This window comes from Rhamphochromis sp. 'chilingali' (assembly GCF_963969265.1).
Source record: "Rhamphochromis sp. 'chilingali' genome assembly, chromosome: 21".
Classification (NCBI taxonomy): Eukaryota; Metazoa; Chordata; class Actinopteri; order Cichliformes; family Cichlidae; genus Rhamphochromis; species Rhamphochromis sp. 'chilingali'.
Genome location: NC_137949.1, coordinates 12,196,455 through 12,217,159, shown reverse-complemented (window position 1 = coordinate 12,217,159; position 20,705 = coordinate 12,196,455). Strand labels below are relative to the sequence as shown.

General features: G+C 41.2%; 2 protein-coding genes and 1 long non-coding RNA gene across 4 annotated transcripts; 2 read left to right on the top strand and 1 right to left on the bottom strand.

The window, feature by feature from the left end:
• Positions 1-808: 808 nt before the first annotated feature.
• On the top strand, positions 809-14,558 carry lck (LCK proto-oncogene, Src family tyrosine kinase; the record flags this gene model as incomplete). The annotated part of the gene is made up of 12 exons (XM_080870201.1): positions 809-916; positions 1,410-1,470; positions 2,380-2,470; positions 4,178-4,276; positions 4,428-4,531; positions 6,695-6,844; positions 6,940-7,092; positions 9,212-9,391; positions 11,291-11,367; positions 13,036-13,189; positions 13,277-13,408; positions 13,499-14,558. 12 exons carry the CDS (start codon positions 809-811, stop codon positions 13,693-13,695), a joined length of 1,506 nt encoding a protein of 501 aa, XP_080726327.1. The 3' UTR covers positions 13,696-14,558.
• On the bottom strand, positions 13,584-16,473 carry LOC308389064. The gene is made up of 3 exons (XR_013970211.1): positions 16,171-16,473; positions 14,890-14,974; positions 13,584-13,695 (listed from the first exon to the last, which is right to left on the bottom strand). It is a non-coding gene; the product is annotated as an uncharacterized lncRNA (long non-coding RNA).
• LOC308389061 (putative histone deacetylase 1-B) lies at positions 15,620-20,641 on the top strand. 2 transcript variants are annotated; one of them, XM_080870200.1, is made up of 14 exons: positions 15,620-15,774; positions 16,480-16,592; positions 16,667-16,784; positions 16,861-16,935; positions 17,059-17,197; positions 17,828-17,969; positions 18,046-18,138; positions 18,225-18,333; positions 18,430-18,570; positions 18,732-18,840; positions 19,212-19,342; positions 19,423-19,575; positions 19,711-19,762; positions 19,866-20,641. In XM_080870200.1, the coding sequence occupies exons 1-14, from the start codon at positions 15,723-15,725 to the stop codon at positions 19,891-19,893; spliced, it is 1,455 nt and encodes a 484-aa protein (XP_080726326.1). In that variant the 5' UTR covers positions 15,620-15,722; the 3' UTR covers positions 19,894-20,641. The 2 variants fall into 2 exon arrangements, with proteins under 2 accessions (XP_080726326.1, XP_080726325.1); XM_080870199.1 differs by having other exon boundaries at positions 19,423-19,593.
• The last annotated feature ends 64 nt before the right edge of the window (positions 20,642-20,705 follow it).

Sequence of the window (20,705 nt, the reverse complement as noted above, 5' to 3'; positions counted from 1 at the left end):
GAGTGTGTGTCAGTAAGTGTAGGAGTGCTGATGATAAAATAAAAACATCTTTATGATCCCTCTGTGATTCCTTTCTTGGGGTCTCAGGGCAGTAGTGGGCTGTTACTCTCCAGATTTTTCTCACGGCTTTGAGCCTTTGGGACAGACGGCTGCTGCGATTGGCCCACTGACCTTCTTCCATGAATGGTCTGGTGGGAGCCAAGCGAGCCTGAGAAAGCCGGTTCATACAGAGTACCAGTCTAAAACACAATATACAGAGCACGTGCAGATGCTGGATTATACCAGATTAACACTGGTACACTTCTGCAGGGCCTGCTTTACTTTCTCCAGAATGAGAGCAGGAAACGCCCCGATGTGACTGAACATTGAACAGTGCTGAACATTATAGCAAAACTGTGTCAGTTCTGGATGTGATTTTGTTTAACTGACGCAGGGTAGCATTTAAAAAAAGTCCCTTCAGGTCTCAGACTCTTATTTCTGAGCCCGATTTCCCTCTGAGGCTCCATTTTGAGGCGAGGCCCTCAGTCACATCTGACTGAAGCAGTTTTCGGAAGCAAAAGCTTTTTAGAGCACACAATTTCAAATTTAGCCAAAAAAGATTTACTCAAACTGTTTTTCTTTAGATTTTCCAAGAGAATTCGACTTACATAATTTTAAATAGTGATTATAATATGTGGTTGTAAAGCGACGTGGAATCATTCGTTGGTGAATCTAAGATGCCATTTCTTCCACTGCTAATTTGTTGTTCCCATTTTATGAGCATCAGATTTTTTTGAAAATAACCACAAGTTTCCGCCGTGCAGAAAAGATGGGCTGCAACTGCAGTTCGGACTATTCAGACAGTGAGTGGATCGAGAACTTGGATGAAATCTGCGAACACTGCAACTGTCCCATACCGCCACAATCATGCAACCCAGTAAGTGTTCATCTTGTGTGTAGCATGTGCACATTAGTGTGAGTGTGTTGGTGCACATGAATGAGCGTCCATACATGAAAAGCTTCTGGTTTGTGGTGTGTGTGAGAATGACCACTTGGGGGACAAACACATAAGCTGTAAACCCACAGTGTATTTTGTGTTGTGTGGATTGTTGTTGATTATTGTCATATATTTCTGTATAACTTACATAACTGTGAGGAAAGTTTCCTTTTGGTTGTGTAACTAAATGCGGGCGTAACTATCCGTCCAATGTTGTTTGTTTCCTCTCTGAGAATTAGATTTCCCATTAGACTGGAAATGACAGAAATAAAGGAGAAAACCACATGTCTTACGATTTACCGTCACGATCCACGTATGAAACCGTAGAACTTCACGGTCTTACAGTGAATGTGACGTGCGATGGTGTCTTGTTTGACCGCATAAATCTTACAAAGTATAAAATGGAAATCTAATCTTGTTTATTTCTTCCCAGTACACAGAGCAGCTGATTCCATATCCATCGCAGATGACACCTCCTACATCACCTTTACCAGGTAATAAGTTTTAGAAAAAGTAAATTTTGTCTATAAACTTATCCTGATGGAGTTAAATCCATTTTTAATTATTTCGCTTAGTTACACACGACAGCCTCAGTTTAGCACTTCAGACATTTTCCTGCGGGCTAATAGATGCACTGCATGAGTACAATTTGAAAATAACTGTATACATAATTATGTAATATAGTTTTTTTTATTGTGTCAGTGTCAGTACATCTGGACTTTTCCCTCATCCCATCACATTATAAATATTTCCATTTCATTGTTTATGAACACAAAGTTTTCCATTTGCTTTCCATTCTCTGGTTTCCGCGGTGGTTCCTCTTGCTGTTTACACAAATATGACCAAGTATGCATGAAATTATTCAAGTAACTTTGGGCTTATTGTGTACTCAAGTACCACAGCCACACTTTGTTTCCTGGGTCCTTTGTGTAATAATGAATGTGATCCAGGATCAGTTGCAGCAAGTAGTTACAGTAAATCATGTAGTGACACATTTTTTATGATGATTCACTTCCCCATGCAGGAAACAGCTTCCGCTAGTTTATCTATTATATTTTTAGCCTCTAAGTTGGAGTTAGTTCTATAAATAATGAAAAGACAACAATTTATAATGCCATTATCTTGCCCTATAAATAAATCTTTAATTATTCACCTGTAAATGTCTACTTGCTGTTCTCGTACACTCTGACGAGAGGGGATTATTCGCCATCGCCAGCTCACGCTCACAGGGGATCGTTTGCTTTTTCTGTGTAATGTAATGCATTACAATGTGCCGCCGTGAAAGGGCCCCACATGTCTTTGTCAGATATGTAAAATGGAATAGGTTGAAATAAGCTTGACATAAGCTTTTCATGTTAATTGTAAGTAAAATTGTATCTAAAACTACAAATTTTGTCTTGCAGTCAACGTTGTGGTGGCCATTTACAGCTATGAGCCCACTCATGACGGCGACCTCGGCTTCGACAAAGGAGACAAACTCAAGATCCTCAACAAGTAATCTGCTTTTAAACACACAGCAATGTCTTGCAACGAAACCAAGAACTAATCTGGTCCATTATCCACTCACCCCATAAATAGTGGAGCATAAGCTATAAAACCTTAACACCAGGACATTTAACTGATGATTGTACAAAGACAACCCAAACTGAGAAACTGCATTGTTTTGTTTTTAATTATATATACACTCATTTTGACTTTAATACCAGAAATATGTTTGAAAAAGTTGGGACTGACACACTTTCCACTGTGTATCGTGACCCTGTGTATGTTAGGAAAACGAGAAAATCAATCGTTGCAGTTTTGAAAGTGAAATCTCTTTTTTGTTTGTTGATTGGAACAGCTGGGGTAATCTTGTTTTTGGGATGGCTGACACATCTGGACCACAAGTGAAGCCAAGCTGCTGTAATAATAATACAGAGTAGCAGTGTTTTGCTAAAATAAGCAAGAATGTCTGTCACCTGCATGGCAGTACGCATTGTTTACTACACCAAAAGATGGCTGTGGTGTTTTTAGATCATGGGTATCGATATTTCAAGTGCTCAGCCTCGCCCTAGGGTTAAATACGAAAGACTCAGATAAAGACTTAAATTAGAAAACATCTGCGCGACGCTCGTTATAAAAACGATCGTGTTTCTAATTAACATTTCTAGCTTCATGTTCCACCAACTGCTTTTTTTGCGTATTACACAGTTTTTCCAGTCTCTAACTGCTCTGTCCCCACATTTTCTTTTAATGCATTGTTGACGCCAAATTTAAATTGAGCACATTTTTTGCTATATTGTCTTTGTACGTTTTCAGTTAAATATTGGGATTAACTTATTTGCAAATGACTTAAATTCAGCTTTTAATCATACTTGCACACAGCTGTGGGTCTGCTGGACTGCCGAGCACCCACTGTAAATACACGCCATATGTTTTAGAATGTATTTTCAGATGGGAGATGTTATGACTACATGATCTCACCCAACACTTCCTGTCAATGTGTGCTGTTGAAAATTGAATAAATGTAAAAAAATGCCCCCAAAAAATTCAGACGTGTGATTTTGCGGGTTTGAAAGAGGAAACACAAACTTTAACAAGAGAAAAACATACATATAACAGCAAAGGAAATAAAGCCATATGACATACTGTGCTATATATATGTGGGTAAATATAAAAATGTGCAATAGAAACTCATTCGAATATGTGTATGTACGCAGAAAAGAAAATAATCTTTTGCTTGAAAGTTAAAGTTAATATATCAAAATATAAAAAGCTAGTGTTCTGCATGCACACTTAATGTAGCAAGATTTACCAGTTTTTTAGTAAAAAAAATATGTTTGTGACATAGAAAACATAACTTCCTGGAACGACTGCTAGCTAATATTGTATTAAAACGTGTGACAATTGTTAATGATTTTAGGCAGAACTCCAACGACATAACAAGATTAATTTATGTAGCTCAAGATCTTAAATCTTTCATTTTTAGGGCCGTTTACAATTAAGTCTGTGCTGAGCATCCTTCTTTCCCTTCAGCGTCTTCTTCTTTTACACAGAGCAACACATTTTTCTCCCTCCCAGCGATGCGCTTCATTTTATTCACGTAAAGACTATTGAGGCCTTTTTGGGGTTGAACTGAACCTGTTTTCTGAAGCTGTGTGACACACATCACGGCTATGATAACTAACTCAGAGTATTGTTGCTGCCTCTTCTGACATGCAGGGATGATCCAGAATGGTATCTGGCAGAGTCTCTCACCACAGGCCAGCAGGGCTACATCCCCTACAACTTTGTCGCATTGTCCACCGTGGAGACCGAACCGTACGTCACACAGGAAGCACGCTGACACGCCTTTCAAAGCCATGTCATTCAACCTCAACACCATCTCATGTCATGCAATGCATTATCTGTCCCTGAGGGAAGGGAAGTGGTTAGCTCAAAGTGTGAAGCATATGGTGTGTTTGCGCTGCAGGTGGTTCTTCAGGAACATTTCGAGAAACGAAGCCATGAGGCTGCTCCTCGCTCCTGGGAATACGCAGGGTTCCTTCCTGATTCGAGAGAGTGAGACCGCCAAAGGTAAAATGCTCTACAGAAAACCAACTGCGCAGATCAACAGGCGGCTTCTCAGCAGTCTGTTTTACTTCACATTGAGATGCACTTAAATGCTATATGTCACATTTTAAACCTTTAATAACCTAAATGGAACAAGTGAGCTCATGAACAATATGACTGGTTTCCTCAGTAGCAGTCAGTTTTGTTATTACGTGCATTTCCCGTAATCCCACTACCTGTTTCCCAATTTGTCTCATCTGTTTTGTTTCAGTTTTGTTTTCCTGCTCCTTGCTTAAAATAAAAATATGACTTACATGCTGCATTAATTTCACTGGAAATGAAGCCACGACTGCTAAATGCTCACCCCCCTGAAGTGTGCCACGATTCATTATTTTAGCCACTGGCACACAGTTCTGTACGGCGGTCTACACTGTGCTTTTTTAACATCGTCGAATGAACCTTATAATTGTTAAAGTATTCGACTGTGCCCACGTACAGCCTCACAGAACAACGCAGTACAGTGTGATTACCACAGATATTTAACTCTGACTCATAACACACTGGAACACACGGTGACTCACATTTTGTGAGAAAAGTGATGTTTCTATGCATTGTAGTAAAATGACTATAAAATATAAATTATTACAATCAATCAATCTTTATTTATCCCAGACTCATAGTCCATAAAAACAAGATAAACCTCATAACACATAAAACAATAAAAACAGATTAAAAAACCCACCCAAATCGTTTTCCAACAAAAAGACGACCACACCAGCGTCTCTACAATGTAGGCTGGTTACTGAGGGGTGTTCCCATATGTGCATTAAGCTTTACAAGAGGACCCCAGCCACGTAAACCAAAACCTGTCTGAGAATCATTGTCATGCTTTCTTCATTGCCAGCTTAATCGAGTGATGGTTGCATCATTTGGTTGCTTGTAAATCCTTTTTTTTCCTCTTACTTTTGAAGCGGTAAATTTTCAGAAATGTAACAGGATTCAAACTCTCACCTTCAGCTGAATAAAACATAAGCTGTGTATAAAAGATAGATGATTGCACAACTATGTTTTTCAGCTTGAAGTTTGGCATTATGGCCTTCACTATTGTGGAGCAATGAGTGATAATACTTGGACCAGATGGTTGAGTGCTAATATGAAAACCACAAGTCGTTAGCCAATGAGCATCCTCTCGATAAACCCGCTCTCTGACACTTAGAATGATAAAACTTTACAAAATGGACTTACGGTAACATTTTACTCAACAAATCGAAAATCTCACCAAAAACCAGCGACTAAACCCATAAAACCACCAGGAAACTGTTAACAGAGACCAGGGCTGGGGCTGTTTCTCACTGAGAAAACTGTAGTCTGTTTGCAAACACCACTATCACCCCATCACGTTGGCCATCTTTGATATGGTCAGTGAGTGCTATATTAGCTAGCTTAATTGCCAAGATGCATCCAGATGCACACACAGCTACTCGCTGTTAGTAAGTCACTCACCGAAAAACTGGAAGAGTTTGCTGGACGGTCTGTTAACATGGCAGCAAACATGCTCAAAAAGTCCATTTCGGTGACAGGAAGCGGGTGAGGTGACACCTGGAAGACAGCTAGAAGCTACACGTATTATCGACCTGTCACTCACAACAGCTGAGACCCTAATACTGCCTCATCAAAGCCTTTTCTTAATTTTCAAGCCCCAGAGGTTACCACGTGTGTTCAAGCTATAACAACTCCATGACACCAATATGCTTCCTGTTTAAAGCATTATGGGAAACAAAGCAAACATTTTTATGTTACATGGGAGTAGATAGTGCATGTATCTCAGGTTTGTCAGGTGGAAAGGATTTTCAATGCTCCTGGTTGGTAAAAATGATCAGATTAGCAACTTTAAGCATTAAAGCTGTCACGATGTTGCAAATCTACGCAGAGCGAATCAGCCCACAACATTATTTCTGCTTCAAAGGCCATTTTAGCATTAAACTTTGTCTATATTATGAGAAAATTAAAAAATTTTAATAGTACTAATGTACTGATGTATTAATATTGACATTTCCAATACATTAGCTACTAATTTCATGCGTTGTAGTGGATTATGTATTTTGGAAAGCCTTAAGTGTCTGACAGTGAAAAGCTTAGTTAGGACATTTTAGAGTAAATCATCATGGTTCTAACTTCCTGTTCCAGGATCATACTCGTTGTCAGTGAGAGATCTGGACCATAACACAGGTGAAGGAGTGAAGCACTACAGGATCCGCAACATGGACAATGGTGGCTTCTACATCACAGCGAAGATATCCTTCAACTCGCTGAAGGAGCTCGTCCATCATCACTCACGTGCGTACAGCCTCTTGAGGGGATTATCGATATTGCTGGTTACTGTGGAGTCTTCATTCTAATAATTTTATACGTTTCTTTTCTTTGTCATTCAGGTGATGCAGACGGGCTGTGCACAAAGCTGGTGAAACCATGTCAGTCTAGGGCACCGCAGAAGCCCTGGTGGCAGGACGAGTGGGAGATTCCTCGTGAGTCTCTGAAACTGGAACGCAGGCTCGGAGCTGGGCAGTTTGGAGAAGTCTGGATGGGTAAGTGCATTTCCATTTGCATGACTTTTAAAGGTTTGCAGAATTTTGCAGAAAAAGATCGTGTGTATAAAGCCCAGTTGCTCAATCTGGCTGTGGCCTTGACTGCGTGGCTGCCAGAAAGTTTTCGCCAGGGTTTTTCTGCAGTGTATGCAGAAGCGTTTCCTCCATGCAGTCTTAATTGTAGGCTTGTTTGAGCTGGTTAACTGAAGAGTGATGGGAGGTATTAACCGTGTTACACAACATCGCTCAAGCAGCATAAATCTGGCTTTCCTGTGAAGGATTAAGGTAAACAAGACACAAAGTGTTTGGATCACATGGGTATCAGTTGAACTAATCTGTACCACAACCCCATTATTACTGAATTGCAGGGGTAACTTTCCCTCTATTCCCCATCCTCATTTGCCAGCACAATTTAACATCCCAAACAAACCTCTCTTTAAGAGCTAAACATTACCAACAATGGAACTTCTCCACTCACAGCCACTTTATACTTACAATGTTTGCTCCCATGTAGCCAGAGCTCTGTTTGTTTCTTCATCCTCATCCAAACATTGGTTCAGTGACATTCTTGAATTGTGGGTGCGACTGTCCCTGGCTTTGAAATGTTTATTCACATGCACATGAAAATACACAACTACGTCTTCTAACAAGATTTCCATAGTAGATAAAAGGGGCAGAGAGATGCTTTGAATAGTAAAAATAATTTGCTCACAGTGTCGCTGCACTTCATGTTTGGTGTGAATTGTTCAGCGCTTTGTGTAACTGAAAGTGAAACTGCTCGGCTGTGGCTTTAGTTGGCATGAGGAGGGTGTCAGTGTTCCAGAGCTGGAATGAGAACCTGTTTGCATGAAAGCCATTCAAAAACTGTTGCTCGCCTGGCCCACGTTGAATCGCTCCACTGGTGACAAAAGAGCTGTGTTTAGAGTCATCAAATCACCAGCCGGCAACTAGACGGGCTTAATTACTCGTGTGGACAGAACAGGACATTCTTAGTTGGAGTAGAGGCATAGCTTTGTTTGGCAATCAGTTCAGGGTTATAATCTAACATTTGATTGTGGATAAAAGTTGTTACATTTTCTAAAAATGAGTAGAGTGGAGTCCTGCTGACTTTGCTTTGTTTGACATATTTGGCACGATATGATATCAATCGGCCTTCATTACAGGGAAGGAAAAAAAGACAATAAAATAAAGATAAAACATCTTATTAAAAGACAGCTTTACCAAATGTCTCCATAGCTGGGATTCGTGCTGTGCGATAATAAATCTTCTGTTGTTACACCCACAATGATTTCATTTTCAGAAGCACGGAGCCTGCAAACATTTTTATACACCGCATTTCGCCATTCAGCTTTAAACGCTCCTCCCCTCACCCTCAACCCCAGACACTGAGGTTCTGTCAGAGGCTTCTTCCTGTTAAAGCTGAGCTTTTCCTTCGAGCCACCAAGTACTTGCTCATAGGAGGTCATCGGATTCTTGGGTTTTCTCTGTATTATTCTAGGGTCTTTACCTTACACTATATAAAGTACTGGGTGACTTGTTTCAAGCAGCACTCTAACATTTGACTTGACTTGGTTAGTCATGACCGCACACAAAAGTAATGATTTAGCATTCAATGTTATTTAATCAACGGCAAACGTGGAGTCACCCACTTCATTTTAGCCATCTCACTGACAAACCGCTCAGCAAGTTACAGTCATAGTCTGTGCTGGTGCACTGCACAAATACTGGACTGGTGGTGGGTAACAGATTAAATATTAAGACACTCAAGGCAGACACACCCTTGTAATGTGTAACTCCAAAGGCTAAATGGATGTGTATTTATATAACACTTCTTTTGTCTTTTTCAAACTTCAACCCACAGTCATGCGTTTGCATGTCCTCTTGCCACGATTTAAACAGTGAAACAGTTAGAAACCTGTTTTTGCACCAGACTATGGGAAGGTTGTTAACTATGGGAAGGTTAAACCAGCCACTAGTGGCCATTCAAACACTTGCCATTTTTTGACACTTGCTTGTTAGCTCAATTTTTTCAGCTCTGACATACTAAAGTAAAAAGTGCTAAGTGGTAAACACCAGCATGAGTTCACCCTGTGATATCTATATGCCCATATGTTTTCAGGTGTCTACAACAACGACAGGAAAGTGGCAATCAAGAATCTGAAAATGGGCACTATGTCAGTGGAAGCTTTCTTGGCAGAAGCCAACATGATGAAGAACCTGCAGCATCCTCGCCTCGTCCGCCTCTTCGCTGTGGTTACCCAGGAGCCGATCTATATTGTCACCGAGTACATGGAAAATGGTAGGCAGAAACACAACATGTGTCACAACCTGGAGAATTTTACTAATGAGCTAGTAGCGCCCAACACTCAAGAGGGAATTCCACATGTCAGCTGAAGCATTAAAGGAAAATAAATCAGTGTTTCTGAGCAGTTCCTATTTGAAGGTAAATTAAAGAGATATGCGTTTGTAATCACACCAGCTCCTTTCCATTCAATTAAGTAATCTAAAATATGTCTAAGCCTGTCTGACATCTCCTGCCGTGTCAGGGTGAGCTCTGTGCCTGCAGCCTGCAGCAAAGACAAAAGAATTTCTGTTGTAAGTTCTCGCGCTGTTATAGACGCTCAGGATTAAACATGTTGATCTCCTATCAGACTTTGGGTGAAAGCACATGCTCGAACAAAAGAGCGGGCAGCCCAATGCGTTTCTTCTTTTCCCTGAGTCATAATGTCGTCATACACCTGCTCCACCTCAGTGAGCCTGTTGAATCAGTAGAATAGGTTTTGATGGTACATCCACAGCTGCCCTTCTGTTTGTTTGACTTTGATCTTTGATAAGAGATGAAGCTCTGTAATTTTTACATGAATCGAGTCGTGTGAGGAAATCTGAATGAGGCAGCCACAGTAACTCACGGGCCCTTCCCTTCAAAACTTGCTGCTTTGATGAAGCGGCCAAGCTCTGATAGGCCATTTTCGGCTTCTCCTCGTGGCCTTCACTGCTGGCTGCTAAAATGTTTCAAAGCAAACATGAACTTTCACTTCTTTGCTGGGCCCCTTCCAGACAGGTTACTGGTGTTTACGCATCGAGGGGAAGTCTCTCCGGCCCGTCTGAGACGAAGGGTGTTAAATTAGGAGAGGATGAATCACTGTGTTATTGTTCACACAGACCCCTGATGGTGCCTGGCTCTTTTCCAGGGACACATTTACACAAATGTCGGCACACTGCACCGCTGCGGCCGTAAACAAACATGCCGCAGCGCTTTGAATAACAGTTTGTTCAGCATCTCGCCACTGTGTCTTCCTCTTTTCCCCTCTCCTCTTACATAACATATGAGGAATTGCAGTGAATCACAAATCATGTTAGCAGTTTCAGTACTCTCAATAAAGGTTTACTGCCCACAAATCTTTCACTGAGAGGAACAATCGCAAAATGCACAGAGAGATGCTGTCACAAACACAACAACGGCCCTACTGCTGAAATGAATGGCGTGCCTTTGTATAGTCGTCTGTGAGTAGCTTGCAAACCACCAGCACTGGTTCTATGTGAGGCCGTGTCTTTGTCTGGGATCCACATGTTAACGGGACACAATTGTCGCTTCTGTTGTGAAAAGAAAGGACGGCTCTGGAGTTCCCATCTTTTCCGCTTCTCCCTTTTTTTTATTATCAGAGACAACAAAGATGGAAAATAACAGGCGTGCCATCCCAGCTTCCCTTTGTGACCTTGACAAAGAGCTTTACCCTGGTTCTCATACTTCAAAAACTGTCCTCCGGACTTAAGCAGAGGAGTAACTGCCTCTTCTTTCCTGGCACAGTCATTCCTCTGAAACTATTTCCTTTGGTCTGACTTGGTTGGGTGGTGCACAGAGGTATTGTTCTCTGCTAATCAAAGTCAACACAAAGTCAGCTATCAGAAACATATCCGATGGTCTCTGCTTCCTCCAAGTAAAATGTTCACTGATTTGAGGTGCTATTCTGGTCCAGCTCGCTGTATTTATGGCTGCGGAGAATCGCGAGGGCTTTTGTTGTGGATAAAGGGAAATATAATTAGTCTTGTGGACAGTGCATGGTTTTTTCCAATTCATTTTAGCATTCATTGTTGCCTAATCTTTGTTGCATAACAGTCAGTAATGTGGACGCGCCATTATGCAACCTGTTATTCTTTTTGAATGAATGAAAACTTAAGTTGTATATTTTTCTTACAGGTAGCCTGGTGGATTACCTGAAAACAACAGAGGGGAGCAATTTGCCCATGAACGTCCTGATAGAGATGTCATCTCAGGCAAGACATTTATTGTTACAGTGAATATATCTGCCCACTTATCTCCATCCTCTCTTCAAGTTATTTACAAGATTTCGTTTTTCACTTCCTATTATTCTAGCACAGCACTTCCACGCAGTAAAGTACCCACTGTTGAGGCTTAGTTTAATCTGGTGATAATATCAGAACCGTGTGTGTGTGTGTGTGCGTGCAGATGTGAAACCATGTTGATGAATGCAGGCTGGTCTAGACACTGTGGCACATATACCACAGAGGCTTATTACCACCGAACAAGGGGGCTATTGCCTGAACATTTTATCTTGTGTTTTTTTAATCACACATTTGCACAAAGATGCCAACGTAGCTAAAATTTTAAAAGTATGGCCTTTGCCACCGAATACATGTGGCAGTGAAAGTATTATAATAAGCTTAGGTCGAAAACGAAAAAGTGTAGTTGAAACTTCTTTCAAGTCAGACCCACTGCTTCCTTATCTTTCCAGTCTTAATGCAAAGCAAAGCTAAACCAGCCAACTGCTGACTTCACACTGGCTTCAGCTGCAAAATTTTAAGCATATATTACTATTTGTACCCACTCCTACTTTGTGAAATATAACCTGTCAAAGAAGTTAAATGTGTAGGTTTGGGAATGGAAAACAAAACCACAGGAAGGCAGGCTGAAGCTTCAAAGTCTAACCTGACGAGATTCTCGATGTGCAAGAGGCAAATTCTCGAATGCCTCAGAGCTCGCTGCAGAGGGCTGGAGTTTGTGCACAGCAGTGAACGCATTTTTACAGAATCAACGTTTTCAAGCCAGTTATGCACTGATAGATTTTGTGGTAACTGTAACCACCATGCAGTGGACCATAGAGACAAATGTGATTTATTGCTGTGGTCACAACCCTACCTTATGTTTAAATCAAAGTACATGCATGCAGTTAGAGGAATTAGAGCTTTTACTCATAATATTTTGAGAGTGGCAACCACAAATCTAAGTGTGGTTTTAAGAACTTTTTAAATGCTTTCCATTATTTCTTTCATGCCACAATCAAATGAATGGAACAAAGGTGTAAAGAGGTATAAAGAGGTAGAGGTGGAGGTCACACTGCCACTTTGTGAAAGACGCAAACATACGTACATCTCAGGTTTCTCCCCGCCTATGTGACACATTCTCACGCCTGAAATATGCACCGCAGCTTCAGAAAAACTAGATAAAACTAGAGAAATGAACAGATCGCCATAAATGTATCAGATAATTTGTGTTTGTGGAGTGGTGAATTCTGTGGAAATCCTTAGCATCAATTTCCTTATTCATCGGAGTGCACTATCAGAGTCCCTTGTAGGTCCACGTCTTTCAAAATGAGCTGTGTTGTACCTGAATGAGTCACAGACTGCCACTGTAATAAACTCTCAGTCTGTGGGAAGGCAAAGCAAGGACTGCAGCATTTTGTTTTGGGAAGTAGAGCTGGTGTTGTGCACCTGGGTGGAGCACAGAGGTGAAAGGGTAGAGAGAACTGACCCGAGGAAGTAGTCAACTCCCTACTTTGGGAATCTGTCTGGTTCATGTGTCTAACACACAAACATTGCACAGTGCTAAAATACACACAGGCCGTACACAGCCATTTATTTTGTGCTTGAACACACACACACACACACACTCATGCTTCTTTTGTCTTGTGCTGTCCCCTGCAGGTGGCTGACGGCATGGCATTTATTGAGCAGAAAAATTACATTCATCGAGATCTGCGAGCTGCCAATATTCTCGTCTCTCATGAGCTCATCTGCAAGGTTGCCGACTTTGGACTCGCACGACTCATAGAGGACAACGAATACACAGCGAGAGAGGGTAGCAACAGCTTTACCTATATCATCTCTTCGGCTCTATTTCAGAGCATTTCATAGATTCTTGTTTAATCTTCTCCATTGTTTCTAGGTGCAAAGTTCCCCATCAAATGGACGGCCCCTGAAGCTATTAATTATGGCACCTTCTCCATAAAATCTGATGTGTGGTCATTTGGGATCCTCCTTACAGAAATAGTGACATATGGACGCATTCCTTACCCTGGTAAATGATCACACTCGTATTACTCATTCTAGTAATAATAATAATTGTAAAAACATTTGATTTCTTATTTGTTTATTTATTTTTTATCAGGTATGTCCAACCCAGAGGTAATCCAGAACCTGGAGCGGAGCTACAGAATGCCACAGCCTGACAACTGCTCCGATGCTCTTTATAGCATCATGTGTCACTGCTGGAAGGAGAATCCGGAGGAGAGACCTACGTTCGAGTACCTGAGGAATGTTCTGGAGGATTTCTTCACATCCACAGAGAGGCAATACCAGGAATAGCTAGGAATAGACACATACAATAAACAGATTCAAACTAAGGCACAGCCTGTGACAGTGGATGCTGGATTTTGATTTTTTTCTTTAGAAGAATGCATGCCTTTCTACTGATAGGGATAAACAGACATTTTCCAAGTTTCTGCATCAAATATATTCTGACATGACCACTTAGATATGATACTATTACCTATGGAACTATGAATATGAACCAGCTGGATCAGAGCCAGCAGCAGAGGGGAGCGTGATCGCCAAGCTGCTTGAATTAACTGGGGACTGACTGATGTAGCTGGATAACCAGCTGCTCTCCTGGTGCTTGTTGTTAACGTGTAAATACTGTTCACTGCTTCAGCTGTGTTTTACCTCTGCTGTTTAATAAATGTTTTTGAAAGTGTTTTAATTTCAGTAAAAAAAGAGAAGCTGTTCATGAATGTTGTTTGTTACCAGATGACATGTGCATTATTTTAGTTTATCATTGCTGATGTTGCAGTGCGTTACCCTAAAATCATGAGAGCCGTCAAACTATTGCTATTGCTCGAGTACTGTAAGTTTTGGGGTAACTTCTGAATCTTCCATTGATCTTGGGTTCTTTAAACTTGTACTGCATTTCGTTTTAAAGGCAAATAATATTTTTACAATGCTGTATTTATTTTAGGGGCAGCGCTACTTGCTTATTGTAGGATTTTATTTACATAACACAGACGTTTATATTTGAGAAATTTGCCTCTGATTAAATATGGAGAAAGCAGCTGCATCATTAAAATGCTGTTTACAACACAGTCATTTTTTGTTTTTTCTATATATTTATTATTTCTTTTTAATTTTTGTTTTCCATTTAGTTTTCTTTTCCCGAGTGGGTTTGCTTGAGTAGGTTTACTGCTTTTAGTTTAGTTTATACTAATTAAAGCATCAGTTCTAGCTCAGTTTTTCATAATAATAATAATAATATAGGGAGGCTTTCCCCAAGTACTGTAATTTTTTTTCCCTAAACAATTTATTTTTGTAAGTTAAATAAAACAAAATCAATCTGAGTTTTAGCTTTGACTTTACTTATAGTTAAATATACTAATTGCTTTGCTTTTTGACCAGACAAAAGCCAGCATACCTGTAGTGCTGGTTCCAGTCCTGGATAAATCGAGAGAGTTGTATCAGGAAGAACACAGTAAATTTTTTGCCAAACCAAAAATTAGATCTTCATACCTTTTCAGTCAGATCCCAGTTTAACAATGACTTCCTTTGGTGCTGTTGGGCAACAGGGTGAAGGTGGAAACTGTGCAAAGGTCGGCTGAAGACAAATGAAAAAGAAAAGAGAAGGTGTGTTAGGCAGCAGAGAGAGAATGAAAGGCAGGGCAGAGGTGAGAGTATGTACGTTAAATTTAAAGACTGACAGGTAACGGAGGAGAGCTGCTGGTATGATGGAGAGAAGCAATGGTGATGGAACAGTTGACCCACACGATCAGACAGCAGGCTCTGAGGGCTATGAATCATAGTCCATAGTCCATCTTTTTCTATGATAGAAAAAGATGGAAAATGGAGATAATGATAGTAACAAAAAAGTCAGGTGGTCAAGCTGAAGATTTTCATTGATAGAAAAGATAAGGAATGCCTACATCAGAAGGACAGAGACAAATAGAGACAAAGTTGGAGAGGTGAGGCTGACAGGATGCTGACAGATCGGCTGAGATGGAGGCAGATGATCCACTTTGGCGACCCCTAAAGGGATCTTTATCTTTATTATACTTCTGCTTCTATGTTAATGTTGAGATTTGGATGAAGCAAAATCTCTTCTAACTAAAAACAATTATGATATTGCTGTCTTTAATGAGGTAAACTACAGAAATAATTTCATCCGCGCTGTAGTTCATGTTCATGTTGTGGATTCTGTCAGCCTCTCCCTCTGTCGCCCCCTGTGGCGAGACTGTAGCATCACACTCCATTGATTGGCCGTGGCACAAACTCTCCGCCTCTTGTCGCCGTTGTCTCCTGCGGTGTGTGTGCGGCGGCGGTGAAATTCAGCTAAAAACGGACTAAAAATGGCGCTTACTTCTCAAGGAACAAAGAAAAAAGTTTGCTACTACTATGATGGTGAGTACTGGGGTGGCTGCACTCTAAACCGCTGGCGTGTTGATGAATCAAACCCGCCTCTCTGCACTAACAAAGGTTACCGTTTCTTTTTTTTTAACCTCCTGCTAACCTGGCACTGTTGCTAACGTAGCTAGCTCGAGTCGCAGGCGGCTTTGCAGCATCTGAGCCGCTCACAGTCCCGCTGTGTCCGAGCAGAGCCTTAATGTTCCAATAATATTTGCTCAGACTGTCTAAATACTAGGGTTTCTTTTCAGATGTTGCTTAAAAGCGTTTTCTTCCGGACCTTGTTACTTTAACTGGACTAGTTAATGTTACTAGCTAGCAGGCTAACAATGGGTACTTCATTGTTAATACAGTTGGTTAATAGTAGGCTAACACTTGGTTAGGTCGTCTTACTTCCTTCAGATGTCGGTGGTTCTGGTTTTAAAAAAAATGCTTTTCATCGATATTGACCCACAGTGCACTAAATCCTCCGTGTACGCCACGACTTTGGACTTTAACAGAGACTCTTTGATCTGCGTGTCTTGGCTTGAGGTCCTTAACAGACCTGCGTGAAGTTACAGCTGGATACCTTCACAACCTTTTCCGCTGCATGGATGTTTCATACGTGCAAACCTCTGTACTTCAGCTCTGCTTCTCCTAACTGAGGTCGTGCCTGTAGAGTAAAATAGTAATCCAGTGTGTTTTTATTTGTTCTCATTTCAGGTGATGTTGGAAACTATTATTATGGACAGGGGCATCCCATGAAGCCCCACCGAATCCGCATGACACACAACCTGTTACTGAACTATGGCCTCTACAGAAAGATGGAAATATATGTATGTGAAAGTTACAGTCTGGATGTGTAAGTTTGGTTTTAGTAGCTGTAAGTAATTTGCCCTTTTTGTTGCAGCGTCCACACAAAGCGAGTGGAGAGGAGATGACCAAGTATCACAGTGACGATTACATCAAGTTCCTGCGTTCAATCCGGCCCGATAACATGTCAGAATACAGCAAACAAATGCAGAGATGTAAGAGACTTGCTGTTTAGCTAAAGTCAATTAAACTGATTGTGTACGTTGACTAATTTTGTGCTTTTCTTTACAGTTAATGTGGGGGAGGACTGTCCAGTGTTTGATGGATTATTTGAGTTCTGCCAGCTGTCAGGCGGGGGCTCCGTTGGTGAGTTTTCTTTATTTGAACTCTCATCAGAGAGGCATGCAGCATCTTTCAGTAATAATGTCAGTAATCTGCTAAATTCAACCTAATCTGATTCTCAATTCTCACATCCTCGCGGTCCTCCAGCCGGTGCTGTGAAGTTGAACAAACAGCAGACAGACATTGCTATCAACTGGGCTGGAGGCCTTCATCACGCCAAGAAGTCAGAGGCCTCTGGGTTTTGTTATGTCAATGACATCGTGTTGGCTATCCTGGAGTTACTGAAGTAAGTCAAAAATGCTACAGCAGGGAAAAGGGAAGTAAAAGTCTCTGCAAATTACTTCTCCAAAAGATACAGTTTTAGATGAGTAGATTGAAAACAAAAGTTGAGGAGGTCCCACACTCTTATCAGTGATCAGTGCAAGACAGATGGGTTGGTAGGAACTATAGCACGATACAAACAACTTTCACACAGCCTTAGATGAAGAATTATAAGTATGCACAAATTGGAAAAGGCAAAATCAGACTCACTATACTCAGTATAAATCCATCAAAAGTCATACCAGGAGGTGTAAATAAAGGCATGAATGATGACAAAAACACTGTAGAAGTCAAGTCAAGGCCCACCAAAATCCAAATTCGATTCAAAAGACCACATTTGGGAGGGCAGAAAAAGAAAAGGCAACACTGCATACCAAAACCTCATTCCGGGTGTAAAACATACTGGAAGAAGCATCGTGGTTTGTGGTTTCTTTGGTACCTCACAGCTGATAACAAACTGTTCTTTGAAGAAACTGTGTTGTTGCAAGATGAAGGAAGCCACTGACCCAAAGCACACAAGTGATATAGCCTCAAAAGTAAATGACGATATTTCTGACATTATGTGGATTCCAAGAACTTTTCCTTTTATTTTCAGATACCACCAGAGAGTTCTGTACATAGATATTGACATCCATCACGGAGATGGTGTGGAAGAGGCTTTCTACACCACAGACCGTGTCATGACCGTGTCCTTCCACAAGTATGGAGAGTACTTCCCTGGCACCGGTGACCTCAGGGTAGGTCTTTGATGAATACATTTCAAAATGTCAGTGTGGTAATGCAGCCAGTTGATATTTGCTTTGTTATCTGTAGGACATCGGAGCTGGAAAGGGCAAATATTACGCTGTGAATTACCCGCTGAGGGATGGGATTGACGATGAGTCCTATGAAGCCATATTTAAGCCTGTGAGTAAAAAAAACTATTGTTAACTTTTGCACTTTGACATTTTTGTAACGAAACATTCGTGATAGTGTTTGTGTTGTTTGTGTAGATCATGGCTAAAGTGATGGAGATGTACCAACCCAGCGCGGTGGTTCTCCAGTGTGGAGCCGATTCGCTGTCTGGAGACAGGCTTGGTTGCTTTAACCTCACCATCAAAGGTTGGCTAACTAAAACAAAAATCCTCTTCTCTTGATCTAAATTGGACTGAGACTCTAAAGAAGGCTTAATGATTGTTTCCATGTTGTTTGCTTTAGGTCATGCTAAGTGTGTGGAGTATATGAAGAGCTTCAACCTGCCACTGCTTATGCTGGGTGGAGGAGGCTATACTATCCGTAATGTGGCACGCTGCTGGACGTATGAGACTGCCGTGGCCCTAGATACCTCCATCCCAAATGGTGTGTTTAAATGTCTTTGCTGTAATTAAGACACAGACGTTGGGTAACATTCTTCTGTGCTGGTCCCACGAACTAGCAGCAAACTTTGGTTTCATAGCACTAAAGGAGGCCAGCAGCCTCCTTAAAGCATTAACATACTTTTAATAAAACTTGCTTCACAGAGCTTCCATACAACGACTACTTTGAGTACTTTGGGCCAGACTTCAAGCTGCACATCAGCCCCTCCAACATGACCAATCAGAACACCAACGACTACCTGGAGAAGATCAAGTAAGCTCATGAAAATAGATTAAATTAGTATTTTTTAACCTTTTTTGAGCCACGACACATTTTATAGAACAAAAATATCCCGTGGCACCCTGCCAGCAAAACATGTTCCAAAATGACACATTGTAGCCTAAAACAGAACCTAAATCAGCAATTTGGTCTGTTTGCTTACACTCAGGCCCAGGTTTCACACAGAGTGAAACCTGGGCCTGTTAAATGAACACAAATCTGGTATCCTGGCTAGAATTGAAGAAAGGCATACACAAAGCTCTTCCTCAACAGCTCTTTAGTTTTTATAGCAGCCTTGCTGGAAAAGAGCAGCTCACATAGGTTGTGGAAAATGTTTTGACTGAAAAATCCTTTCTCCCCTCTAGGCAGCGCCTGTTTGAGAACTTGCGGATGCTCCCTCATGCCCCTGGTGTCCAGATGCAGGCCATTCCAGAAGATGCAGTGCAGGAGGACAGCGGGGATGAGGAGGAGGAGGATCCCAACAAGCGCGTATCCAGTAAGAACCTTCACACAGACCCCAGTTCAGTTCAAACTGCCAGACGGGAGAGTGTAACATGTTCAAATTTAACCCCTCAGTTCGTTCTCGTGACAAGAGGATAGCCTGTGAGGAGGAGTTCTCTGATTCGGAGGATGAAGGTGAAGGAGGCCGCAGAAATGCTGCCAGCTTCAAGAAGGCCAAGCGAACTAAATCCGAAGGAGAGAAAGAGGGAGAAGAAAAGGAGAAGAAAGGTGAGGGAGAAACAAAAGGTATCTATGCTTTTCATTCTAATCTCACCTATCTCATGTAGTTCTGTAATATCAAGAGCACTTAAATATGATTTTTATGGCTCTCGGGGTGGCTGATGCTATTTTTGTTTTTAACAGAAGTCAAAGAAGAGGAGAAGGTGCCAGAGGAGGAGAAAATGGACACATCAAAGTGAGAAAACAGTGCACACACACACATTGACCCTGCTGTCCAGGAGGTGGTTAAGTGGGAATGCTAATAATGTCCTTACTCGCTGTTACTCTGGGTTCTTTAGGCCAAAAGAGGAATCCAAGACACCTTGAGGTCCTCAGCACCCAGTGACGCCAATACAACAGATCAGAACGGAGATTTTGTTTGGATAAGACTGCTGCAGTGGAAGCAAATAAAGGACTTTGACTTTACAATGAGACCTCTCTCCATGAGAATGGAGACGGGTTCTGTGTTTTTCTAGAAAACCTTTTCAACTTTGCTGTTAATGGACTGAAGTGTTGTTTTTGTATACGGTTTCGTTTTTTTATGCTCTTATACTTGCTTTCCCCCCCTCTTGTGACCAACATTGTAAAAATGGCTTCGCAAATGTCTGCTTTTATATATCTGATGGATTTAATTTATTTAAATCATGATATTTTGGCTACTTTATTTTAGGTATTTCAGTCCCACTTTTGTCCTGTGCCTTTGAATATGTAGTTGAACAGCATGCTGGTACCCTAGATCCTTTTCTGTAATGTTGTGTCACTGGTCTTGCCTGCCAAAGTCAGTGAGACGCTTGAACATAACATTCACAATTAGCTTTTGTGGCACATCGTAAGCATATTTTTATATTTTAGGTTCTAGTTTCTGTCCTTTACAGCCACGATGACATCTGTCTGATTTCTGGGGCTCCCGGGTTGTGACATTGATAACGTTTTGTCAGATTGAATCAGACTTAGTGTAAGGCTTAGATCTCACAGGAACTTGAGAGGCAAGACATGTCAGAGATCATCTGTTGTGTGTGTGTATATATAAATTTGTATTCTGAAAAACATCAGTAAAAGTGTTCAACACAAAAGACGACAGCTTCCAGATGTTATTGAGCAACAAAAGGTCCCGTAGTTTTCAGTTTTGTTTGGAAAAG